This window comes from Lotus japonicus, chromosome 4, assembly GCF_012489685.1.
Source record: "Lotus japonicus ecotype B-129 chromosome 4, LjGifu_v1.2".
NCBI classification, from domain to species: Eukaryota; Viridiplantae; Streptophyta; class Magnoliopsida; order Fabales; family Fabaceae; genus Lotus; species Lotus japonicus.
The window spans coordinates 40,158,882-40,186,427 of NC_080044.1; the positions used below are offsets into that span (position 1 = coordinate 40,158,882).

The 27,546-nt window shown below is 40.4% G+C and overlaps 1 protein-coding gene and 2 long non-coding RNA genes across 4 annotated transcripts; 1 reads left to right on the top strand and 2 right to left on the bottom strand.

The window, feature by feature from the left end:
- Positions 1–612: 612 nt before the first annotated feature.
- Positions 613–5,237, bottom strand: LOC130711741 (uncharacterized). Its single transcript, XR_009010751.1, has 3 exons — positions 4,654–5,237; positions 2,403–4,539; positions 613–950 (listed from the first exon to the last, which is right to left on the bottom strand). It is a non-coding gene; the product is annotated as an uncharacterized LOC130711741 (long non-coding RNA).
- A 2,075-nt stretch (positions 5,238–7,312) lies between these two features.
- LOC130710934 (delta(8)-fatty-acid desaturase 2-like) lies at positions 7,313–9,145 on the top strand. Of its 2 annotated transcripts, none has more exons than XM_057560328.1 (2): positions 7,313–7,551; positions 7,661–9,145. In XM_057560328.1, exon 2 carries the CDS (start codon positions 7,663–7,665, stop codon positions 9,013–9,015), a length of 1,353 nt encoding a protein of 450 aa, XP_057416311.1. In that variant the 5' UTR covers positions 7,313–7,551; positions 7,661–7,662; the 3' UTR covers positions 9,016–9,145. The 2 variants fall into 2 exon arrangements, with proteins under 2 accessions (XP_057416311.1, XP_057416310.1); XM_057560327.1 differs by having other exon boundaries at positions 7,314–7,551; positions 7,656–9,145.
- A 3,265-nt stretch (positions 9,146–12,410) lies between these two features.
- Positions 12,411–13,942, bottom strand: LOC130710935 (uncharacterized). The gene is made up of 4 exons (XR_009010510.1): positions 13,883–13,942; positions 13,558–13,802; positions 13,263–13,344; positions 12,411–13,062 (listed from the first exon to the last, which is right to left on the bottom strand). It is a non-coding gene; the product is annotated as an uncharacterized LOC130710935 (long non-coding RNA).
- Between the last annotated feature and the right edge of the window lie 13,604 nt (positions 13,943–27,546).

A 27,546-nucleotide genomic window follows, 5' to 3' on the forward strand; every position in this document is an offset into this window, starting at 1 on the left:
GTTGCAGCAAGAACACACCGACGAAGCCGCCATCTGATGATGGATACAGAGATGATTCATAGGCAACACATTATGGCATCCCAACCAGATAAGAAAGAGGATCTTAAAAGACCCCTTAAGACGCCAAATCCAACCCCAGTCAGCATTGGGAGGAAGGTGCAACTCGTCGTGCCTCGCTTGGAGCAGCAAGCGGTAACCAGAAGTTGTAGAATAAATTCCATACGAATCTGAGTTCCAAATCATACAGTCAGGAACCTGCGCATTAAGCAAACAATCACACTCATGAATCAAGTCTATAATCTCTCCAGGAATCCCAGTATACAACTGGGAAAAATTCCAAGCTCCCTCATGCACCACATCCCGCACAGCTTGCTGCATATCGTGAATATCCACCACAGAGACTAGATCACATAATTTAAAATTGCCAAGCCACTCGTCATACCACAAGGAAGAGCTGCCACTACCCAACTTATAGGAAAAGTGTAACACCCCGATTTTCGGGGGCCAAGGTAGTAACATGTTAAAGTAAATATGCAATATTTTCCAAAAGAGGGATTTATAAATGCGAGTATTTTTTTTTCTTTTCGAAGCATTTCTAAAACATGTAATGCATACTCCCAACCGTAAATAATTTACATCTGGCCTTGACCAATGCACAACATAAAAGACATGACAATTAAAATAAGATCCAACAACGAACCCACTATGTAATGACTCCATAGATCCGATATACTCCCTATGATTTCCACACTGGGTAACCATAGGAAAGCAATGCACCGGAACCTACCCAAAACCTCAAATACAAATCATAAAATGATCCTGCAAGCTTAAACCAATAACGATAAGCTTTTCTACCCAAGGCTTTAGCCTTAGACCCGACTATATTCTTCGAGTCTTCTATAGTCCTTCCACATAGAGTAGCATCTGCTCACATCATCACCGGTCGTCGTCTGGCAGCAGGCCGACCGCCCAAACACAAACATACAAATAAAGCCAAGGCGCGAGGGTCAACTCAGAATATACAATAGATATACAATAAAATTGCGACAAAAGGGGGGCATATACTTATATAGCTTCTCAGTTGCCTACCCTAGGGTAAATACATAGCATGTTATCAAGTCTCTATCAACGAAACAATATTCGATACCTCAACAATTCAAAAAACAATATCTCAGAGTTCAATAACAATATCTGACAATTCAATTTAGGGTGCATGTATGCTTGCAATGCAATTCAAAATGATCCGCATATTTCAATTGGGATGGGCACCATCGAGTCAGTCCTAACACCGGCCTAGTGTTTAACCATTTCCGCTCGGGTGTCACTTACAAACCCACGCATAGTCGGATCAATCCTAACCCACCCCAGGTTTAACCATTTCCGCCCGCTATGCCGAAGATACACTCTTGGTGTTCTTCGTGAAGGCCCAGTCTTTCGACCGTCCCGACCTTCGTGAAGCCCGACCGAAGCCGTCCCAACTTCACCGAGGCCTGATCTTTCGACCGTCTCAACCTCGAATGTATGCATGATGCAATATGGTTAGCCAAACATCAAATCGTCCTCACAACGCAAGTGTTTAGCTTTAATCTCAATTCCAAAACTCAAAAGGTTTAATGTCGACCCTGCGACATAAACTCCAACAACAAGAGTACCAATGTACTCGGTGACCTCCTCTCGTCACCGTGGCTCACCCCCGTGGCGTCCACCAATTCTCAAGAACTCATTGCAATGTCGACTTCACGACAGAAGCTCCAACGAGCAAGGGTACTAAAAGTACTCGGTGACTTCCTCTCGTCACCGTGGTTCGCCCTCGTTGGCTTGTCGACTATTTCCCATTTTCACAATCATTTCCAACTCTTAAGTTTCGCTAAAGGTCTCGTTAATTAATTAAAGCAGTTCAAGTTAAGTTAATCAAATTATGAGGTATTATTGAAATCCAAGTTCCATAAGTTCCCCCAATCCCCCAAATACAATCCCCGGGAAAAGTCTAAGCGTTCAAAAGAAGGGCTAGGTTTCAGACCTCCGTCAGAGCCTGCCTAGGGTTTCCTCTCAACCCGAAAGATCAACAAAATCCACTCAAATGTCCTACGCTCCGCAATCGCGTCAACACGCACAATTCGATATCAATTCAACAATATTCAACTCTAAAGAGCGATGCAACAATAATACGGTGCGGGAATCATAAGACAGAAACCAGTAAACGGCTGAGGCCTCTCAGAAAACGGAGACACAAGTCTCATAAGTTCACTCGGCCGAAGCCTCCAGAAAACATTTTCCAGATCAAGCGATGAACAATATTCAAGCAATATTCCCTAACGAGGCAATATTTAATATTCGAAACAATAATCAAGTCGAATTAATCGACGCCTACAAGCAATAGCTAGTAAGTAAGTTGCCCTCACCTTAGGCGCTTTCCTTACTAAGCTGTGACTCAAATCCAATCCAATCATATATTTGCTTTCCCGTGTTAGTTCACTTCCTTTTGTCCTTTGGCTTCGTCGTCAAACGCTTCCGTTATTCGTACCCTTCATAAGTACACATAACGTAATTACTAATTGAGCTACCTACTTTCCAAGTCTAAAGCTACAATCTCAAGCAATTGACCCGAAGAAATCACAAGTTAAACTCAATTTCCTTAATGGTTATAAACCATGAAGATCAACTTCAGAAATTAAGATAAGTCATCATAATGACAACAAAGCAATAACAATGCTTCAAAATTTTTTGACTTAGTAAATCAACTATAAAACCAAATACTCATATGCTTGTCAAAAGAGAAGGTGCAATTAAAGAACACTTATTCCTCTCGTCTTCCTTAGAGTCCTCAGTCTTTATTAGGATACTCATTGAGGTATTTTCGCAATACTACGCACACCAAACTCTTAGTTAAAACAATCAATACCTATCATCTCAAGATAACGTTCTCCTATCATCATCCTTAAGTAATCTCTTCCCTCTTCTATTCCACCATTCTCTTTATTCTCAAGACTTTCTTATCAAATAAGTTACAACAACTTAACGTCTTAACGTTACTCTCGCAATCGATACCTCAAGTCAACACTGTATCCTTATCAATTCTTATCAAATTCACTAACTCTTATAAAGAAATTCATAAACCATAGTTAACTTCCAAGACAAACAACTCTTCTTATCTAATGATCATGTACTTATTCAAGACTCATAAGCTCCTTCAAAACGATCGAATCATTTCTCTTAAACTTAAACTCGTGATATCTCATTAGAAACAAAACAATATTCTCTTTGAAACTCCACTTTGGTTCTACAAAATTACAAATTTATAGATGAGTCCTCGATCTCTAAGATACGACATCTAGTCCTCAATTAATCCCTTAATTACTTCTAAGTCCTCGAACTTCCAAAGTTTCAAATCTAGACCTTCTAAAATCAAGTATTTATAGTAAAGCTCATAAACTTCTTAGAATTCAAGATTCAATCCTAAGTCATATCTTCCAACATCAAGATTGCCATCACAACTTAATCCATTCTAATTAATACCTTTCGAAGTCTAATTCTTCACTCAGAAATCCTAACTTAATTGTTCTATCCCTATCCAATCATGTTATTCCTAAACATCGATTAACAAAGAGGTAATATTCGAACACTTATTCTCTAATACTCCAAAATCTTGTTCGACTTTCAAAACTTTTCGCAATCGCTTTTTAACGAATAAATGTGCGTAAAGACTCAAACGTTCTTGATTTTCATAAACAAATAAACAACGTACATAAGTAAGTTTCAAAAGATGTTTTCTTACTCCAAACATTGTAATATAATTTTAAAATAAAAGGTTTACTCAACCTTTTCCACAAACAACGATTTTTCGCTTGAAATAACTGGTTTTGTCAAAACGAACATAACTGTACAACGACTTTAGCTAATTTTTAAATACGTCAAATAAACTCAGAAAAATCTAATATTTTTATCATGGCTTCTTTTACAAGTTTTGTAAATCCTCATAAATTTCCAAGTCCAAATTCGAAGTACAAAATTCGGGAAAAATCAAATACTACAGTAGTTCATGAGAAACGGGACAACTTAACCCGTGCTCACCAAAATGCGTATAACTTGAGTTTGAGAAATCAAAACGACACGAAACCAGCGGCAAAAGTTTGCTAACAGAAAAAGCTACAATTTTTATGAACAGAGTTCCAAAATCTAAACTGAAACACACGAACTTGACAGAACAACGGCTACTACATTCGAAAACAACATCAGTTTTGTATGAGTTTTCGCAAAAGCTTTTCAAGCACAGCAAGGGCTGAACCGTCATGCCCTCAGAAATCAACAACCATAACACTATCACTCACACCACACACACATACACTATTCTATATTCCTTCATTAATTTTTACAAGGCACTTGGACAGCAAAATTGACAATGATTTATGACTAAGAGGAGCATAAAGACTCTAGTAATCATTTGATGCAGTTAAGAATGTCAACCCTATCAAAGTTGAAGGCAGAGGAAGGGTTATCCCTTGCTGGTCATGGTTGTCCTCCCCACCAGAGATCATCAAGCTGCACAACCATGGCATGTAGCCCAAAGAAGTGAAGTCAGGAGATGAATGAGAGGAATAGAATTAGGGTTTTGAAAAGGGCAAACCAAAATTGGAAGAAATTAGAATTCCTTACCAAAAATTGACCATTAATTCGGCGAGAGTAGAGGGAGAGCCCCCTGGTTCTGAGTTCAGTGACTTCTCCGGCGAACGTTGGCCGGAGAAGACGGTGGTTGGCGGCGGTTTCCGGTGAAGGTGGTCGGAGTCCAAAATTTCTTTAGAGGTTTTGCAGCGCACGGCGAGGGGAGTTCCATGGTGTGGTTGGTTTTTCCAAAAGCTCAGTCGTTCGCCGGAGATCGGAGTTTGAAGGCGGCGGTGGTTAGGGTTTCTTTTTCTCCGTTTTCTTTCGATTCCTAGGCCAACAGTCCATCAATCAAGGCATGGGAGGGAGGAGAAACGAGTTCTGGGGGTGGCTCACGGAAGTTCGCGGTGGTTGCAGCCAAGGAGAGAAGAAGAAGACGCGGTGATGGTGTTGGGGCCAGCTGCGGGCGCGCATGAGGAGGGCTCGCTCGTGGTGGTGGCGGCTGGAACGTGGTGGTGGCGTTTTCCATGGGAGAAGAAGAGGGTTATGTGTGGCTTAGGGTTTCAGAGGAAGAATGGAGGAGAAGAAGAAAAAAGATGGAGAAGGAGAAAGGAGGGAGATGTCGAGTGAATGAGGGGAGAGAGAGTTAGTTGAATTCTGATTAGGTGGGATGGGGCCCACGTGGAGAGAGAGTGTGATTAGAAAATTTGAATGTGTGGTGAGGATGAGAGGAAAAATAGATATTTTGAATGAGTGGTTGGGAGAGAAAATGAATAAAGAATATTTCTTTGTGATGCTTGATAGACTATCATAGGTAAATAACAAAGGTGACCTGTTAGAGCAGGTCATCTCCTCATAAAAGAAAGAGATAATTAAAGAATAATAATTCCTAAGATTAAAATAAAATAATACACACCAAAATAATTTAATTTTATTCTTTTATTTAAATAAAACCCTATGAAATCTAAATATTGAAATTAATTACTACTTAATAAATTTTCACGAATCGCGATTAGATTCGAGAAGGGAAAATAGTAGTAAGACAATATTAAAATATAAACACGCAGTTAAACAAATATAAGAAAAATATTCCTTAAGGTATTTTTCCGCCGTCGTGACGCGAATAATATTTCAATAACAAATAATTAATAATATAATACGCGTTGCCGTAAATTAAGGAAATTAAGTAAATAAGCGGTCTATTAAATTTCGGGTCTTACAAAAAGCCATCATTGAGCACATCTCTGGCTTTTAAGATAGCCTGCCAAACCGTGGAGCCAAGGTTCCCAGGAGTAGAGAGAAAGTTCCCTTGCACACCATACTTTTATTACTACTTTGGAATAAAACAAATAACTTTATATTACAAATTACAAATTATTTTTTTTATTCTATTTAATTTAATAAATATAGAAAACTAATTTTATATTTTTAAGATGATAAATAACTTGAATGAAATTAGAACATTTAAAGTTATAATAATTTTTATTTTAATATCATATAGGCATTAATGTGAAAATAATGTTAAATATAAAAAAAGTTATATAAATATGTCATTTTATAATTTCAGCTTGTTGAACAGCTAGTTTTACCAAACATTTTTGTTTCAATTACGTAACTTTTAGCTACTGTTTGGTTCAAAGGAGGGGAGAGATTTTAATGGAGGGGAGGGGAGGGGAAGGGAAGAGAGGGGAGGGATTTTAATAGTTATTATGTTTGGTTCATGAAGGGGAGAGGAGGGAAAATAACTTATTTTTATTTGGTTCATGAGGAGAGGGAAGATATTTTATAATTAAAATTACTTTCACATCCTTCCCTTTGTTGTTAGTCTAACAAATAAATACAGACTACAACTATGCTTTCACATGATTATGAGAAAGAACAAGAGGAAGAAGAAGACAAATTCTTTTTCAATTCCCTCTTCAAATGTCGCTTATAGCAAGGCAAGCAAACCAACCAAAAGTAGGATGATGACTAATTGACTATTGAGTTAACGAACGAGAACCAATGAACTTGGTGATAGGCAGGCAGTGACGAAGCTCTTGAGTATCTGTTCATCTTGTTCTCGAAACATAATTTAGTGGCAATCGAAATTACAAACATCATTGGTAACATTTTTTGTTAGAGAGAGACCAGGGGGCAGCAACGGTTGGAATGAAGAAGGAAAGAAATAAAAGATGAAATAAAGAAGGGAAACCATAGAATAAAAAATTGGAATTTTTAAATTTGCGCAGGGTTATTTTTTTCAGAAATTTATTTCCCCTCCTAATTTCCCCACTTTTGGGGGAACAAAAAATTGAGGTTGGAGGGATTTTGCTCCCCTCCATTTCCCCCCCTCCCCTCCTAAAGTTTGAACCAAACAAAATCAGTTTTTACAAATCCCTCCCCTCCCCTCCCCTCCGTTCTCCTCAAACCAAACAATGTCTTAAACTTTCATCTAACTTATCAACTTTCATTTAGCTTATCAACTAAACGTGCAAAACATATTTCCTTGTTAAATGCAAATGAGATAGATGGCAATAAGTAGGTCGGCCACCTCACCTGCAGGCCTGGCATGCAGCATCACATTCCGCGTTGCTGAAATTTTTTTGGTTGGATTCTATCGTATAGACCCCAAAATACCCGAGAGGCCCATGGATCCATAACCGTAGTGATCATGACAGCCGTATACAAATAAGCTTATGCCAGCTAGACCAGCTTGGCTTTGTTGTTGTTGGAAAAAAAACCCTAAACTGTAAAAAAACCTTTTTGTTTTGTTTGTGCGGTGGCCGTTAAAGTCCTGTTTAGAAATTCAAACGCACGCTCCTCGAATAACCATAAAGCCACAAACACCGACAGATTGAGATCCAAGCAGGGAGGGGCATTAGATCCCTGCCGCAACCATATCTAACCTGCATTGTAATTTAGCTTGTGTTGTGTTTGTGAACAACCCAAATCACAGGCACAGCGTAAAGGGTAAGAGATTCCTTGGTTTCAGATCTTGTTGTTTTGCAGTTGCCGGATCAGATCCCTCTTTTTTTCAGTGAATCTGTGAGTTAATCATATATATTTCTGTGCAGCCCAGCTATGAAGGGTGAGGAGGGGAACAAGAGGTACATCAGCTCTGAGGAGTTGAAGGAGCACAACAAGCAAGGAGATCTGTGGATATCAATTCAGGGTAAGGTTTACAATGTCTCTGATTGGGCCAAGGATCACCCTGGTGGTGAGGTTCCCCTTTTGAATCTTGCTGGCCAGGATGTCACTGATGCATTCATTGCATACCATCCTGGCTCAGCATGGCAATATCTTGACAAATTCTTCACCGGGTATCACCTCAACGATTTCCAAGTCTCTGATGTATCCAGGGATTACAGGAAACTCGTGACCGAGTTTGTTAAATTGGGGCTTTTTGAGAAGAAAGAGCATGTCACCTTATACACCCTCACCTCTGTTGCTGTTATGTTTTCCATTGTTGTTTATGGTGTCCTCAGATGCACAAGCGTGTGGGCTCATTTGGGCTCTGCCATGTTGCTGGGTTTGCTTTGGATGCAGAGCACTTATGTGGGTCATGATTCTGGTCACTATGAGGTTATGTCGAGTCGCGGTTACAACAAATTAGCCCAAGTTCTGTGTGGGAATTGCATGACTGGGATAAGCATTGCCTGGTGGAAATGGACTCACAATGCTCATCACATTGCCTGTAACAGTCTTGACTATGATCCTGATCTGCAGCATATCCCTGTTTTTGCTGTATCTTCTCGTTTCTTCAGTTCCATTAGATCTTGTTTCTATGGGAGGGAGCTCAAGTTTGATGCTTTGTCGAGGTTTCTGATCAGTTACCAGCACTGGACATTCTACCCGGTCCTGTGCTTTGCCAGGGTCAACTTGTACCTTCAGACTTTTCTGCTCTTGTTTTCAGGGCGTAAAGTCCCAGATAGAGCTTTAAACATATTGGGGATCCTTGTATTTTGGACTTGGTTCCCTCTTCTTTTGTCGTGTCTGCCAAATTGGCCAGAAAGGATTATGTTTGTGCTAGCTTCCTTTGTTGTTTGTTCTGTTCAGCATCTCCAATTCTGTTTGAACCATTTTGCTGCAAATGTGTATGTGGGGCCACCAAAGGGGAATGACTGGTTTCAGAAGCAGACAAGTGGGACATTGGACATCTCTTGCTCATCTTGGATGGATTGGTTCTTTGGTGGTTTGCAGTTTCAGCTTGAGCACCATTTGTTCCCAAGGCTTCCAAGGGCTCAATTGAGGAAGATATCTCCATTGGTGATTGATCTTTGCAAGAAGCATAATTTGCCTTACAGGAGTTTGTCATTTGTGGAGGCCAATCTTTGGACTCTTAAGACACTCAGAACTGCTGCTCTTCAAGCTAGGAACCTCACTGACCCTTCTTCCCAGAATTTGTTGTGGGAAGCTTTCAACACTCATGGCTGAGCATTTCAATTTAATTTCCCTTTTGTTAGTTATTGTACAATAATGAAGATAGGATCACAGAACTCGGGCTCTTCATCGTAACTATTTGCGGATCTTATTTTAATGATCATATTTGCTTATTCACGTCTTATCTTTTATTGTTCATGCTCCATTGTGGCATAGGTGTTTTTTATGCTATGTTCATTTATTTGGTAATGCTTTCTCCTTTAACATTCATTGATCACTAAGCTTGCTTAGGAATTTATTATTTTGATGATCATATTTGCTTATGCACGTCTTATCTTCTTTTGTTCATGCTCCATTGTGGCATAGGTGTTTTTTATGCTATGTGTATTCATTTGGAAATGCTTTCATCTTTAACATTCATTGATCATTAAGCTTGCTTAGGAATTTAGAACATATGCGATTTTAAGCTTGCTTAGGAATTTAAAGCATATGCGGTTTTATTAAAAATGAACCCGACTTAAAATATTGATCAAACCCCTTCCTCATCGAGTTGGGAATTTAGTTGTAGCTATGGTTGATTATGTAGATGTTTTTCCTACTTGTTTCGCTTAACCTGTTGAAAGTTTCTCTCTAGTTTGCATTACTTTTTGATAGAATTGCATTGCTTTTCTCCTTACAATTGCTAGAAATGGTTTGAACAACATAGTTAACGTGACTGGTTCTCATGTATTAGAAATTAAACCAATGCAGAGGAACCTTAGCTGATTAATCTTGTAAAAATTAGTAAAAGAGGCGGAGAATAACTATGCTAAAGGATCCTAGCCCCATACAAATGATTTTGCTTCTCACTGCAGCTGATGTAAACTATACTTAGAAGGTGTCTATAGGTGAAAATACAGCAAATCCCATTGAGCACACTGCTATTGGTATTCTCTTTTTTAATTATCTTCATTTATCACGGTGTTTTCCCAATTTCCATCTTTCTATCATGTAGGAACCAGGTTTGTAGCTTGATGTGGTGTAGGAAATTGTTATCTATGTTGGATGTTGGTGAAGCTATTTCTTTTGGGAAAATGGGTATTTAGAGTTTCAGCATTGGAGTGGTTGTCCATAAAGAATTACAAGGAAGTATCAAGTCCTGTTACTACTTGTAATTTTGTGGTTGCTCACACCCAACAATTGCCTACATTTGCTCGCAGGTAAAATCTTACTCTCTACCTTAAAATGAATTTTGATCGAAGATAACAATGTTGTTATCTGACTTTTTACTCTGCTTCCTCAAGGACTCAGCTCAAATATCACTGTTATAAACATTCATTTCAATCACTAATTCCCAATTGGGAACTAGGGAGATGGGGCACTGTTAGAACATGATTTTACTGATAGGTAAACCCTAATTCCCAATTGGGAACTAGGGAGAGATACAGGAAAAAGGGATACCAAACTCCATTCCAACCCTAAGAGAGAACCTACAAGTGTTAGAACCTGATTTTATTGATAGTAAACCTTAATTCCCAATTGGGAAATAGGGAGAGATACAAGAAAAAATGGTACTAAACTCCCTTCCAAGGCTAAGAGAGAACCACTTCTCTCTCTAACCAAAAACCTAAATGAATACCAAAGATCCTCCCAACTGACTCTAACTTCCTCTCTAATAAAGTGCATCCCTATCAGGCACATACTCAAATTTTGAATCCAATGCTTTATTTCTGAGTATTTTTAAGTCTGGTGTAAATTTGACTCAACCCTGTGGTTCATACTCCCTTGCCCTCAGGTACTTGTGGATGGTATTGGACTCTTTCTTGCTTGTTCTTGTTCATATATTAACCGCACAAATAAGGGGCGGTTTGGGATTACATATCAATGTGAAAGTAAATTATAGGGGCCCACTAGGGTGGGGAAGTTTTAAAATGGTCCAACGGTGGACCAAGGTCATAGTAGTAATTTACAAAATAAAAATATATAAAAAAATTAAATTCTAAAAAAAAACCTCTCTCCCCTGTCCTCACTCACGCTTCTGTTGTTCTCTCACTTCCCCTGTTACTCCAGCACCGTGTTTGTTTTTTTTTATAAAAAAATGGCTCAGATTTCTTTAATTGAAAAATAAGGTAATCACCCATCGCTATCAGGGAATTGAAGATTTTGAGGATCTGAAGGCTGATATTCACTATTCACCCAATGCTTTTGTTTTTTTTCCTAATCGTGTTCTTTGTTCCTTTTTGTTATCATGTCTGGGAAATCAATTAAATTTTGGTCGTCTGATGTTCTTTTTGTGCTTGTGATTTGGATATTGAACTTATGAGTTTTGAAAAAAAAAATCCAATAATGCATATAAACTATAAACTGCGCAAACCAATTTGCGCACTGTGCATACAAACAATTCAAGGAATGGGGTATAAAGTACAAACTGTGCAACCAATTTTCCCACTGTGTCTACAATTCTGTAAAGAATATGGTAAGTTAAAAATGAAAGAAAATTAACGATGTCATGGTGATTTTGCAGGTTGGTGGGTTCGCCGAAAATCGCCTCCGGCGGCGGCTCACGACGGAACAGCAAATTGGTTGAGGGGTTTTGTTGCGGACGATGAGGGGAGTGCAATGGTGGTGTTAGTTTCTCCAAATGACGAGTGATTCGCCGGAGATCAAGGGTTGAAGGTGGCGGTGGTTAGGGTTCTTTCTTCTCTGTTTTACGTCGTCCATGAGGAGTGGTGGTGGCGCGGCGGTACTCGCTGGTACCAGGGTGCAGAGACCACGGTGGTTGCTGCCTCGTGTTCGCTGGAAACGGAAGAAGGACCCCCGGTGGTGGCTGGTCGCGTGGATGGCTGTGGGTGCTTCTCAACAGCAAGGGATGCACGACCATGGAAGAAGAAGGTGATGGCGGTGGCTTCCACTGGAGGGATGAGGAAGCGGTGCTTCTCCAAAATCAAGGGATGTTAACGGAAGAAGGTGAAGAAGGTTATGGAAAGCAGAGGGTGATGGAGCTGGGAGAAGAAGAGCTGGTAAAGGAGGGATGTAGGAAATTATATTTTTACCCTTTAATCATTCAACCAATCCTAACCATTCAATGAAAGAATATTCTAAGATTCTCAAATCTAATGATGGTAAATGATGGTCCATTGGTGGACCATTTTGAAACTTCCTCACCCTAGTGGGCACCTAAATTATAAACCACTAAATAGATAGAACATCTTAAATATTAAATACAAGGGTACAAGCCCACGTCACTAACCTGCTAATCTCGATATAAACAAATTAACAAATCATAGATTAGGCTTCAATTACTAGATGTTAATGCAAGAACCATATTTTATTGTGTTTTCTTTCCCACCCCTACGTGGCTAGATAGGGCACGAAGTATGTGTTGAATATCTCTTATTAAGATTTATTAAGATTGTATTGTTACTAGTATCTAAGCCCGTGCTTTGCACGGTTAATGTATTATTAAAAGATTAAAAATATAATTATAAATTAATATATATTATTGTATGATTTAACACCACATAATACATAACTATTTAACAGTTATTTCAGGGAACAATTGGATCCCATCAAAGTCATTATGCTATCCTGTCATGCAAATTGATCCCAAAGCATTGCAATGGACCTGCGTGCTTGGAAGAAAACCCTTTAAAACCCTATCTTTCCCATGCTCTAATATCAGTTTCGGGAGTTAAGCAAGTAAATTTTGGTTTTCCCCCAAGTTGTTGGTCTCTAAGCTCTCTTAACTGCATTTGGTTCTTTGGTCTGAAGCATCTTAGTTCTTGCCTAATTTCAATCTTGTAGCCTAAGAGACATCATCTGACGCTGGGCTAGAATGAAGCTTTCTGGTATTGAGATCACTTTGGTCATCGACATTAACAGTTCTCTTGTCCTCCTTGATGGTTGAAAGGTTGGATGTCTCATTAGCATGGTCATAATGTATGTCCTTAAACCTTAAACTTTCAGGACATAAATCTGGTTAATCTCGCCGAGCCTAGATATTTGTACAACCAATGTTGTTGGGGCTTCATCTGCTGCACTATTTTCAATATACCCTTCAACTTGGAATGTGATCTCCTCAAATCAACCATTAACTGCACCATGTTTAATAGGACAATTAACCTGAGCGCAAAATTACAGTTGAAGATACCAAGCTCTATCAGTTGGAATTTAAAAAAAGAAGGAAGAAAATTAACTTTAAGAAGAAGGAAAAGAAGCAACCACTAAACACCTTTTTCAAACAATGATTTTTAAAATTTACATCAAACCCTTGTATCCAAACCTTAAGTTCACTGGGAAGAAGAGTGGTGTCTGAGGTTTACCTTCAGAGACAAACTGGAAAGAAAACCCCATTGATAGCCCCAACTCGTGATTGAAGTGCGTGTGAAAAACCTTGATAAGCATCTGAAGACAAATCAACAAATACTACAAATTAGAAGAACATACACGCATGATTGAAGATCGAGCCAAAGTGGTGTGGAGGGTTACGGGGAATACAAACCAGTTCACAAAGCTTTTCTTCCCAATGCAAATGAAACAGTAAAAGATGGAGTGACCAATAGGTAACTTTGGCAGGCACTAAAATTAAATATTGAAGTATGTATCGTTCTCCCTTACCCGGTATACCATACTGATTTGTCTTCAGCCCAACCAAATTTTGCTACTATCTTTAAGATCTTTGGAGCATGTAATCAGACTGAAAACCTTCTTCCCAGAAGGACCTGTAAGAGTCTAAGCCTTCTACCCTTCTGATATGTATCATCTAGGGCCGGTCTATCATAATCCCCTATGAAAACACAATTGCTTAGAGGACCCTTTAGAAGGATGAGCCTTAGCAACCCATATGCTACCTTCTTCACAACCTAACAAAATAAATGAAACTTTTGTCATAATTTAAGAAAAAAAAAGAACATGAAAAAAGTACTACAGAATCAATACAAACCCCATGACATTTTTCAATATGTCAACAGTCATGGTTTCAGGAGGCATAATTGGTAACTTGGCATGCATTAAAATGTCTCTAACTCGTCGCACAAAATAATTATCAATCCGGCCTAGGTGATATGACATGTCAGCAACCACTACCTGTACATTGACATACAGTTTCCCTCAAAATAATGGTACAATTCATATTTCTATTCTGAAAAATGTAGATACCATGGTGTAACATCCCACCAATATGGTAAAGACCTCGTAGACGATACGAAAACCTAGAAAGTCGAAATGAGTTAAATATGAGATGATAGTATAAATATATATATATATATATACACACGTGTATGTGTGTAAAAATAAGATATTTTATTGAAGTACTTGATTGCACATAAATCGAGATGTCGGTCAGTCGACTTTAAAGTGACCCGACAATAGAAGTACCAAAGACATGGTCGTAATAACCCCGATAAGAGGATGAACTCGAGATAGAGGTAGGATATGGCTAAATAGATGATCTGATCACATTTCTTGACAATGATAAATAAATTGTCTCAGATTGATCGAAACCCGAATCAAGCTAAAAGAGTGATACCTTAATCACTCAAAAGAGATGATATTGAACCTTGAAAAGGGAAATACACTCTAATTTAACACTAGCAGACCCAAATAAGTGTGTTACAACATCAGTTTTGTCCCGACTTGAAGAAATGATAAAATAATCGACCAATCGAAGCCCTAGGATTACCGTGCCAATGACATAAGCCGCAACTCAGCCATGATGCACCCCATGAACCCTTCTGATGCCTTCTGATCATCTTCTACCTTCAGCCACGCAACCCCAAGCCCTAGGACAAACCATTTGCATGCAAACTCATTGGTGGTGCAACTTTGATTAAGCTTAAGCTTGGATTAGCAACTTAATCACCCTACAGCTTATATAAAGCCTCACACTCGACTCTATGTGACCCTAGCTAGCTATTGAACGTCTTAGAACCCTATGATAGTGCCTAGAGAGCCCAGAGAGAGTGAGAGACCGAGAAGAGCCTCAAAAGCTGTAAGATCAAGTTTTGATCTAGTAGTACAACTCTATGTTTTGATGATTACAAGTTAACCTTTTGATATGAACAATTGTGGTACTCTAACGTGTTTTTCTGAGTGTGCTATTTACAGGCTCTGACCTCAACTCAATCTCACACAAATCAGAAGCACTATGTATAAAGGGTAACCCAAGCAACGCTTTCGCATTCACCATGTTCAGTATGAACAGTGGAAAAGCTTCAGAAGATCTGAAGCTATACAAACTCTGATGAGGACTCAGTCGCTAGAAGCTCTGATGATCCAGAAGTTCTGACAACCAAGAAACACTGAAGGTTCAGATGTTCTGATGGTGTAGAAGACTCTGAAGATCCAGAAGCTGAATAGTGGAAACTCTGAAGTCCAGAAGCAAGAAACTCTGAAGGCCATGTTCTTCCCTCTGAGTTCAGAATCAGAAGATACAATGGTCAGAGGATCTGTGCTATCCCTCTGACTCTGATCAACCGGCTTCACAAGTTCCAATACGAAGCATTCCTCTGATCAGAAGTCTCCTAGGTTAAAAGGTCAAGTCGCTATCCAAGTACAAAAGCAAGTGTACCTTCCTGACGACCTACCTAACGTTCTCAGCCACAGCAGAAGCTGGATTTTCCAGAACTGCCCTCCAACGGTAGCATTTCCCATGCAACGCTCAACCCTAATCCTTGGAGTATATATAGAGGCTGAAGATTGAAAGAAGCGGCTAGAGAAGTGAATACAAGAATACACACGCGCAAGATATTCAAAATATTCTAAGCTTTCTTTCATCTTGTAATTTATTTAGTTTACACTCAGCTTATTCAGAAGCAAACCCTTGTAAACACCAACCTCAAACAGTTGTTTGATTTTCCTTTAGGAGATCAAGGTTGATCGGATCCTAGAGAAGACTAAGAGAGTGAATCTTAGTGTGAGCTAAGTCAGTGTAATTGTTAGTCACTTGTAGGTTTCAAGTGCAGTTGTAACTCTTACCTGATTAGTGGATTGCCTTCATTCTAAGAAGGAAGAAATCACCTTAACGGGTGGACTGGAGTAGCTTGAGTGATTTATCAAGTGAACCAGGATAAAATCCTTGTGTGCTTTTCTATCTCTATCTTTTGCACTTAGTTCTCGAAAAGATTTGTTAAAATCTTTAAGGTGGTAGTTTTGTACTGAAAACGTTATTCAAACCCCCCCTTTCTACCGTTTTTCATACCTTCAATTGGTATCAGAGCGCAAGTTCTGATTACCACACCTAACAGTGTTCAGTGATCCGGGCCGGTGTGAAAAACAATGGCTGCCACCACCAGTGAAACTCAAAGAGATGGTTACAACGCAAAGCCTCCTATGTTCGATGGTCAAAGGTTCGAATATTGGAAAGATAGACTGGAAAGTTTCTTTCTGGGTTTCGATGCAGATCTCTGGGATATTATTGTGGATGGCTACGAGCGTCCAGTTGATGCAGATGGCAAGAAGATCCCAAGGTCAGAGATGACTGCAGATCAAAAGAAGCTGTACTCACAACATCATAAAGCAAGAGCAATTCTTCTAAGTGCTATCTCCTATGAGGAGTACCAGAAGATTACAGATCGTGAGTTTGCTAAAGGCATTTTTGATTCTCTGAAGATGTCTCATGAAGGAAACAAGAAAGTCAAAGAATCAAAGGCATTGTCTTTGATCCAAAAGTATGAATCCTTCATCATGGAGCCAAATGAGTCCATTGAAGAAATGTTCTCCAGATTTCAACTGCTTGTAGCTGGCATACGTCCTCTCAACAAGAGCTACACAACAAAAGATCACGTCATAAGGGTCATCAGGTGTCTTCCTGAAAGTTGGATGCCTTTGGTGACTTCAATAGAGCTCACGAGAGATGTTGAGAATATGAGTTTAGAAGAACTCATCAGCATTTTGAAATGCCATGAGCTGAAGCGCTCAGAGATGCAAGATCTGAGGAAAAAGTCCATAGCCTTGAAATCCAAATCTGAAAAGGCTAAGGTTGAGAAGTCAAAGGCTCTTCAAGCTGAAGAAGAAGAATCTGAAGAAGCATCAGAAGATTCTGATGAAGATGAGCTGACTCTGATCTCCAAGAGACTCAACCGCATCTGGAAGCACAGGCAGAGCAAGTTCAAAGGCTCTGGAAAGGCAAGAGGAAAGTCTGAATCCTCAGGTCAGAAGAAGTCATCAATCAAGGAAGTCACTTGCTTTGAGTGCAAAGAATCAGGGCACTACAAAAGTGACTGTCCAAAATTGAAGAAGGACAAGAAGCCAAAGAAGCACTTCAAGACCAAGAAGAGTCTGATGGTGACATTCGATGAATCAGGGTCAGAGGATGTTGACTCTGATGGTGAAGTCCAAGGACTCATGGCTATTGTCAAAGACAAAGGAACAGAGTCAAAGGAAGCTGTTGACTCTGACTCAGAATCAGAAGGAGATCCAGACTCTGACGATGAAAATGAGGTATTTGCTTCCTTCTCTACCTCTGAACTGAAACATGCTTTGTCTGATATCATGGATAAGTATAACTCCTTGTTGTCTAAGCATAAGAAGCTGAAAAAGAACTTATCTGCTATTTCTAAAACTCCTTCTGAACATGAGAAAATCATATCTGATTTGAAAAATGATAACCATGCTTTAGTTAATTCTAACTCTGCGCTTAAGAATCAAATTGCAAAGTTAGAAGAAGTTATTGCCTGCGATGCCTCTGATAGTAAGCATGAATCTAAGTATGAAAAATCTTTTCAAAGATTCCTGGCTAAAAGCGTAGATAGAAGCTTAATGGCTTCAATGATCTATGGTGTAAGCAGAAATGGAATGCATGGCATTGGCTATTCTAAACCAATTAGAAATGAGCCTTCTGTGTCTAAAGCTAAATCCTTGTATGAATGCTTTGTTCCCTCTGGTACCATATTGCCTGATCCTGTACCTGCTGAAGTTGCTAAAAACCCTCTTAAAAAGGGATCTTTCTCTATGACTAAATATCATGCAAATATTCCTTTAAAATATCATGTTGAGACACCCAAGGTGATCAGAACCTTTGGGGTAACTAACAAAAGAGGACCCAGAAAGTGGGTACCTAAGGACAAGATTATCTATGTTGCAGATATCCTTGATAGCTCCACTGAAACACCAATCATGGTATCTGGACAGTGGATGCTCGCGTCACATGACGGGAGAAAAGCGTATGTTCCGAGAGCTGAAACTTAAGCCTGGAGGCGAAGTTGGCTTTGGAGGAAATGAAAAGGGTAAAATTATTGGTACTGGTACTATTTGTGTAGATAGTAGTCCATGCATTGATAATGTTTTATTGGTAGACGGCTTAACACATAACTTATTGTCTATAAGTCAATTAGCTGACAAGGGTTATGATGTTATATTCAATCAAAAGTCCTGCCGGGCTGTAAGTCAGATCGATGGCTCTGTTCTGTTTAACAGCAAGAGGAAGAACAACATCTATAAGATCAGATTATCTGAGTTGGAGGCTCAGAATGTGAAGTGCCTTCTGTCTGTTAATGAAGAGCAGTGGGTATGGCATAGACGGTTAGGGCATGCCAGTATGAGAAAGATTTCTCAGCTGAGCAAGCTAAACCTTGTCAGGGGCTTACCCAATCTGAAGTTCGCTTCAGACGCTCTTTGTGAAGCATGTCAGAAAGGCAAATTCACAAAAGTCCCTTTCAAGGCAAAGAATGTTGTCTCAACCTCAAGGCCGTTAGAACTTCTGCATATCGACCTGTTTGGACCAGTGAAAACTGAGTCTATAGGTGGCAAGAGATATGGGATGGTTATCGTTGATGACTATAGCCGCTGGACATGGGTAAAGTTTCTAACCCGCAAGGATGAGTCTCATGCTGTGTTCTCTACCTTCATTGCTCAAGTGCAAAACGAGAAGGCTTGTAGAATTGTGCGTGTCAGAAGTGACCATGGTGGAGAGTTTGAGAATGACAAGTTTGAGAGTCTGTTTGATTCCTATGGAATTGCACATGATTTCTCTTGTCCCAGAACTCCTCAACAAAATGGTGTTGTTGAGAGGAAGAACAGAACTCTTCAGGAGATGGCTAGAACCATGCTCCAAGAAACTGGCATGGCTAAGCACTTTTGGGCAGAGGCAGTAAATACAGCATGTTACATTCAGAACAGAATCTCTGTGAGACCAATTCTGAATAAGACTCCTTATGAATTGTGGAAGAACATAAAACCCAACATTTCTTATTTTCATCCTTTTGGCTGTGTTTGTTATGTTCTCAATACTAAGGATAGATTGCATAAATTTGATGCTAAATCTTCTAAGTGTCTATTACTTGGTTATTCTGATAGATCTAAAGGTTTTAGATTTTATAATACTGATGCTAAGACTATTGAAGAATCTATTCATGTTAGATTTGATGATAAGCTTGACTCTGACCAGTCAAAGCTAGTTGAAAAGTTTGCAGATTTAAGCATTAATGTTTCTGACAAAGGCAAAGCTCCAGAGGAAGTTGAGCCAGAGGAAGATGAACCAGAGGAAGAAGCTGGTCCCTCTAACTCACAAACTCTGAAGAAGAGCAGAATCACTGCAGCTCATCCTAAGGAATTGATTCTGGGCAACAAAGATGAACCAGTCAGAACCAGATCTGCCTTCAGACCCTCTGAAGAGACCTTGCTGAGTCTGAAAGGATTGGTGTCCTTAATTGAACCCAAGTCCATAGATGAAGCTCTTCAGGACAAGGATTGGATTCTGGCCATGGAAGAAGAATTGAATCAATTCTCCAAGAACGATGTTTGGAGCTTAGTGAAGAAGCCTGAGAATGTCCATGTTATTGGAACGAAATGGGTATTCAGAAACAAGCTAAATGAGAAAGGAGATGTAGTCAGAAACAAGGCAAGGCTAGTTGCTCAAGGCTACAGCCAGCAGGAAGGAATAGACTACACTGAAACATTTGCTCCAGTAGCAAGACTGGAGGCAATCAGACTATTGATTTCTTTCTCAGTAAATCACAACATAGTTCTACATCAGATGGACGTAAAGAGTGCCTTCCTAAATGGTTATATCTCAGAGGAAGTCTATGTTCATCAACCCCCAGGTTTTGAAGATGAAAAGAAACCAGACCATGTGTTCAAATTGAAGAAATCACTCTACGGTCTGAAGCAAGCTCCCAGAGCATGGTATGAGAGACTTAGCTCATTCCTTCTGGAGAATGAGTTTGTAAGGGGTAAAGTAGATACAACTCTCTTTTGCAAGACTTATAAAGATGATATCTTAATTGTGCAAATTTATGTTGATGATATTATATTTGGTTCTGCTAATCAATCTCTATGCAAAGAATTTTCTGAGATGATGCAGGCTGAATTTGAGATGAGTATGATGGGAGAATTAAAGTACTTTCTGGGAATACAAGTTGATCAAACACCAGAAGGAACATATATCCATCAGAGCAAGTACACTAAAGAACTTCTGAAGAAGTTCAATATGCTGGAATCTACAGTGGCCAAGACTCCAATGCATCCAACATGCATTCTGGAAAAAGAAGATATAAGTGGTAAAGTATGTCAGAAGCTCTATCGTGGCATGATAGGTTCACTTCTGTACTTAACTGCATCTAGGCCAGACATATTATTTAGTGTTCATTTATGTGCTCGTTTCCAATCAGATCCAAGGGAAACCCACTTAACTGCTGTTAAGAGGATCCTAAGGTATCTGAAAGGCACCACTAACCTTGGCTTGATGTATAAGAAAACATCAGAGTATAAGCTTTCAGGTTATTGTGATGCTGATTATGCTGGAGATAGAACAGAGAGAAAAAGTACTTCTGGAAATTGTCAATTTCTGGGAAGCAATCTAGTCTCATGGGCAAGCAAGAGGCAATCAACCATTGCTCTATCAACTGCAGAGGCAGAATATATCTCAGCAGCAATATGCAGCACTCAGATGCTCTGGATGAAACATCAGCTGGAGGATTATCAGATCCTTGAGAGCAATATCCCAATCTATTGTGATAACACTGCTGCAATTTCGTTGAGCAAGAATCCTATCTTGCATTCAAGGGCAAAGCACATTGAGGTAAAGTATCACTTCATTAGAGATTATGTGCAGAAGGGCGTACTTCTTCTGAAGTTTGTTGATACTGACCATCAATGGGCAGATATCTTTACAAAGCCCTTAGCTGAAGATAGATTTAATTTTATTCTGAAAAATCTAAACATGGACTTTTGTCCAGAGTGAAGATAGATCAGAACCTCTGACTATGATACTTCTTGATCAGAAGATGTCTAGTCCAGAAGGTAACTCAATCAGAGTGTGTGTGCCCACTGGTACTGACTCTGAAGCTGAGACAACAACACGTGCGTCAGAATTTCTGATGCATAGTTCCTTGTGCCCGTGTGACAGTCTGTTATGATTGTGTGTAGATATGCTTATCTCCTGTGTGTGATTGTGTATTTTACTGTTACTGTCTATCTTTAATTTTCAACCGTTGATCTTAAAGTGCTTTTTGAATCAACAACGGTTATTTGATAAAACCCACTATACACACACGTTCTCTCACACTTCCGGTTTTCACTCTCGCACTCTCTGCTTTTCAAAACCGCCTTTCTCTCGATTTCTCTCTCGATCTCTCTTCATCCTTCAAACTTCATCTTCTACCTCAAACCTTCAACCTCTTCAAGATGGTGAGACAAACCAGAAGATCCACTGCAGATGCACCTCGGTTCCCTCACATGGTAGTCGGGTTGGCAACGGGTCAAAGGGGTCCTGAGAACCCAGCACAAGAACAAGCTCAAGCTCAAGAGGAGATTGTTCCTATTGCAGAACGGGGCTGTGCCGTTCACTGTGTATTTCCTCCTGAGGAACTCCAAGTCCTGGCAGAATGGAGATTCAACCTCGACAACTTGGCTGCAAATGGGTTTGATCTCCGTCCTGAAGTCCAAGCTCAAGGTTGGGGAAACTACTTCAATCGACTTCGAGGACCGGTGTATGAGAAGCTAGTAAAGGAATTCTGGAAGCACGCTGACTGTGATGACACTCAGGTGGTCTTTTACATACTGGGTAGGAAGATCATCATCACGGAGAAGTCATTCGTGAATCTGCTAGGTGCAGAAACTGCTCATGGGTATCGGTTCTCACTGACAGAATCGAAGCTGAAACCCAGAACCAAGGACATCGTCAACAAGGCCCTATACACCACCTTCAAACCGGGCAAGACGAGTTACAAGGTGATGGACCTTCAGCCCAAACTGAGAATCTGGCACAAGATCCTGCTCAACTGCATCAATCAACGACCAAAGGGCAGTTCTCCAGACTACATCAACTTCAACCAGAAGGCGATGCTGTTCTTCATTCAAGACAAGGAGAAGATCTGCCTTCCCTACTTCCTGTTCTCCTATTTGAAGGAATGCATCCGGAAGTCTCGCACCACCTCCTCCATCAAGTCAGCCATCAAATATATCCCTTTTGGGAGGCTGATCTCAGACTTTCTCATTGAAAGCAACCTGGTGCAAGATTTGATCGATGCTGGTTGCACAGAGGACTTGAGTACAATTGTCAGCGATGTCTTCACTGCCAACTCTCTGAAGAAGATGGGCTTAGTCCAGAAGAAGATTGCTCCTGCTCATGAGGACACATCTTCTGAGATCAGAGGAAGAAGAATGCCTCTAAATGACTACCCTCTGTGGACTCAAGCAGACCATCCTGAAGCCATCAGATGCTATGTTGAAGACCTCAGGGCTCAAGGATTCGAGATTGACCTTGATGATTTCGTCAGCAGACTTCCACCAGCTCCAGAGTTTCCTTCTCCTCCCAAGAAGAAAACCAAGAGGAAGATGGTTCTGGACGAATCCTCAGAGGAATCTGATGTCCCTCTGGTCAAGAAGGCGAAGAGCAAGCCTGATGATGATGATGGTGATGATAGTGAGGATGGTCCTCCAAAGAAGAAGCAGAAGAAAGTCAGAATTGTGATGAAGCCTACTCGGGTGGAACCAGCTGCTGCAGAGGTCAGAAGGACTGAACCTCCTGCCAGAGTGACTCGATCATCAGCACATACAAGTAAGCCTGCACTTACCTCTGATGATGATTTGAATTTATTTGATGCACTCCCAATTTCTGCCTTACTCCAACACTCTTCAAATCCCCTCACTCCTATTCCTGAAACCCAACCAGCTGCACAAACCACCTCTCCACCACATTCCCCAAGATCTTCATTCTTTGAACCTTCTCCTACTGAAGCACCACTCTGGAACTTGCTTCAGAACCAACCCTCTAGGTCAGAAGATCCAACCTCTCTCCTTACCATTCCACACGACCCATTACCTTCTGAACCCATCATCCAAAACCAACCAGAACCCAAACCAACAGAATCACAACCCAGAACGTCTGATCACTCTGCTCCCAGAGCATCAGAACGTCCTGCTGTTAGAACCACGGATACAGACTCTTCATCAGCCTTCACACCTGTATCCTTCCCCATTAATGTCATTGACTCTCCTCCCTCCAATACCTCTGAATCACTTAGAAAATTCATGGAGGTTAGGAAGGAGAAGGTATCTTCCTTGGAAGACTATTACCTTACCTGTCCAAGCCCTAGGCAATATCCTGGCCCTAGACCTGAACGTCTAGTTGACCCAGATGAACCTATCTTGGCCAATCCTATCCAAGAGGCAGACCCCTTAGTCCAACAGGCTCACCCTGTCCCTGACCAACAAGAGCCAATTCAACCAGACCCTGAACCTGAACAATCAGTGTCTAACCAATCCTCGGTTAGATCACCTCACCCTCTGGTTGAAACTTCAGACCCTCACCGTGGAACCTCTGAACCCAATGCTCCCATAATTAACATTGGTTCTCCACAAGGTGCCTCTGAAGCTCATAGCAGCAATCACCCAGCCTCTCCTGCACCCAACCTCTCCATCATTCCCTATACTCACCTTCAACCCACATCTCTCTCTGAGTGCATCAATATTTTCAATCATGAAGCCTCCTTGAGGCTCCGCAATGTGCACGGTCAGACTGACCTCAGTGAGAATGCTGAAAATGTGGCTGATGAGTGGAACAATTTGAGCACTTGGCTGGTGGCTCAGTTTCCCGTTATGCTGCAGCTCCTGCATGCAGAGGGAAGTCAGAGCATTGAGGCTGCAAAGCAAAGGTTTGCTAGGAGGGTGGCTCTTCATGAACTCGAACAGAGAACCAAGCTTCTTGAAGCCATTGAAGAAGCCAAGAGACAGAAAGAACAAGAAGAAGAAGCTGCCCGTCAAGCAGCAGCTCAGGCTGAACAAGCCAGACTTGAGGCAGAACGTCTTGAAGCTGAGGCTGAGGCAGAGCGACTTGCACCAGTTCTGTTTACTTCTGCTGCTTCTGCTTCCATTCCAGAACCTCAAGCTGCTCAGAACGTTCCTTCCAGCTCTACTCCGACAAGCTCATCCAGACTCGACATCATGGAACAACGTCTTGACACTCATGAATCCATGCTGATTGAGATGAAGCACATGATGATGGAACTTCTGCGCCGTACTGACAAATCTTAGTTTTTAGGATCTCTTCTTTTTCTTCCTTTTCTTTTTTTCACGTTGTTTTATTTAAACTCTGTTTATTTACTTATTTTAATTTGTTCATTTGTGATTCTATATGCATATATCTATATATATTTGTGTCACATATGTTTGCAAAACCTGTTTTATTCATAATTGTTCTATGTTTACATCATAATTCTTTCCATCATACATTATTCCCTATATCTAGAATGGAGGATCCTTCCTCATTCTTCTGCATTCTTGGCGCTGCTCCACTCTTCCCTTCTCCAGACGATCCAATGCATACTCTATGTTGCCGAGTTTGATGCTCAGATTATCTTTTTCTCGACTATCTTCTGTCGTCTTAAGTCTCTTTTCCACAGTCTCCTTCTCTTCCAGCAGATTCAGCTCCCGCTGGCAAAGCTCCTGAATCTCTTCCACGAAGCAGAGGAACTCCTTCAGATCTTTCTCCATCTCTGGACCAAGATCTTCTTCCAGCAGTGTCTTCGTCAGCTCTTGTATGGTCTTTGTACCATCGGGATGCCTAATATTGAGGAACATATCTTCCTCAAACGCCTTCCTTCTGAGCTCTTCTAATGCCATTCTGTATGATGCCATTTTTCTTACTGAAATTTATTCGAGATGTGAAGCTTACCTTTCTCTCCAACGTTTTTATAGGCTTCACTTTCTCTCTGAAAGTTAATGCTCTTACAGTTTCTCGAGGTTAAGTTCTTGGTAACTGACCCTTCTATTTAATCACTTGACCGGTGGTAAACGTTCATCCCTTGCATTAACTCTTCTTTTTATTATCGCCTCACTCTGATTCTTACATCGTCTTCATTTTCTTTAAACTTAGACCTTCTCTAAGGGGGAGTACCTTGTACTTCACGCTAAGTTTTTCACACCCCAAGCTTTTTGCTTATGACAAAAAGGGGGAGTAAACCCAGTTTTTGATGTGTAAGATGTGTTAGTGTGACTTATTTTTCTTTTGGAGACTTTAAGAGTTCCACCTTCATGACCATAGATGTGTCACTGGGCAAATACAAGGAATACATTTCACTTCTTCTGAAGTGATTCTAAGTTGACTCTGATACCCAAGACTCTGATACCTTGTCCATGACTCTGATCACTTATGCGCTCTGATTATTCGTTTTTCATCTATGTCATAAGCTTTTCACTCTGAACTCTTATATAATTTAGCTCAGAATCTAGACTTTACTAACGTTTTCATCAAGTATTAGATTCAGGGGGAGCTAAGCTCAGAATCAAGCAGTGACTTGAATTCAGAATGAGCAAGATAAACTATTCACATCAGGATAAGTCTTATTCTATATCTCTAAACTCTGAGTGAATTCAGTTTAATGGTTAAAAATTGTTCATCAAAAATCTTAGTTTTGTCATCATCAAAAAGGGGGAGATTGTAAGATCAAGTTTTGATCTAGTAGTACAACTCTATGTTTTGATGATTACAAGTTAACCTTTTGATATGAACAATTGTGGTACTCTAACGTGTTTTTCTGAGTGTGCTATTTACAGGCTCTGACCTCAACTCAATCTCACACAAATCAGAAGCACTATGTATAAAGGGTAACCCAAGCAACGCTTTCGCATTCACCATGTTCAGTATGAACAGTGGAAAAGCTTCAGAAGATCTGAAGCTATACAAACTCTGATGAGGACTCAGTCGCTAGAAGCTCTGATGATCCAGAAGTTCTGACAACCAAGAAACACTGAAGGTTCAGATGTTCTGATGGTGTAGAAGACTCCGAAGATCCAGAAGCTGAATAGTGGAAACTCTGAAGTCCAGAAGCAAGAAACTCTGAAGGCCATGTTCTTCCCTCTGAGTTCAGAATCAGAAGATACAATGGTCAGAGGATCTGTGCTATCCCTCTGACTCTGATCAACCGGCTTCACAAGTTCCAATACGAAGCATTCCTCTGATCAGAAGTCTCCTAGGTTAAAAGGTCAAGTCGCTATCCAAGTACAAAAGCAAGTGTACCTTCCTGACGACCTACCTAACGTTCTCAGCCATAGCAGAAGCTGGATTTTCCAGAACTGCCCTCCAACGGTAGCATTTCCCATGCAACGCTCAACCCTAATCCTTGGAGTATATATAGAGGCTGAAGATTGAAAGAAGCGGCTAGAGAAGTGAATACAAGAATACACACGCGCAAGATATTCAAAATATTCTAAGCTTTCTTTCATCTTGTAATTTATTTAGTTTACACTCAGCTTATTCAGAAGCAAACCCTTGTAAACACCAACATCAAACAGTTGTTTGATTTTCCTTTAGGAGATCAAGGTTGATCGGATCCTAGAGAAGACTAAGAGAGTGAATCTTAGTGTGAGCTAAGTCAGTGTAATTGTTAGTCACTTGTAGGTTTCAAGTGCAGTTGTAACTCTTACCTGATTAGTGGATTGCCTTCATTCTAAGAAGGAAGAAATCACCTTAACGGGTGGACTGGAGTAGCTTGAGTGATTTATCAAGTGAACCAGGATAAAATCCTTGTGTGCTTTTCTATCTCTATCTTTTGCACTTAGTTCTCGAAAAGATTTGTTAAAATCTTTAAGGTGGTAGTTTTGTACTGAAAACGTTATTCAAACCCCCCCTTTCTACCGTTTTTCATACCTTCAAAAGCTTCTTCTCTTCGATTCTCCTCACTCACAGAGAATTAGTGTGTGATTCTTAGTCCATTAGACTTCTGGAAGGATAAGGAGTCGATTAGGATCAGTTTGGTGAAGCTTTGAGCGAGTATAGCTCAAAAATGAAGGAGCCCGATAACTCCGGCGAAGCTCCGGCGAGACTCCTGACCTGCAACTCGACCTTTCTCTCATTCTAGACAACTATAACAGTACCCATAGCCACCATTCAACTCCCCATCAAGCGTAGATCAAGAACTAGTGCCCAGAACAGCTCGAACGCGACGGTTTGGAACTCTCCGATTGTCTTCTCCGGCGAGTAAGTTCTGCAACTTGCTCAGTTTGCATCGTTTTCGATCCAAATTGTATCCTTAAGCATGTTAGAACATTTTTAGGAAGCTTTGGACCAGTTTAAAGCCATGAATCTCTAGGAATCGCGTGAACCAAAATTCAAATTTTGAAGCTCGAGGCAGCTATCGGGTTGAGCTCCTGAGGGCGAATTGGCATGCC

What these genes read in the sequence shown, in the direction of transcription:
- LOC130710934 (XM_057560328.1), top strand. Translation starts at nt 7,663, where the DNA reads ATGAAGGGTGAGGAGGGGAACAAGAGGTACATCAGCTCTGAGGAGTTG.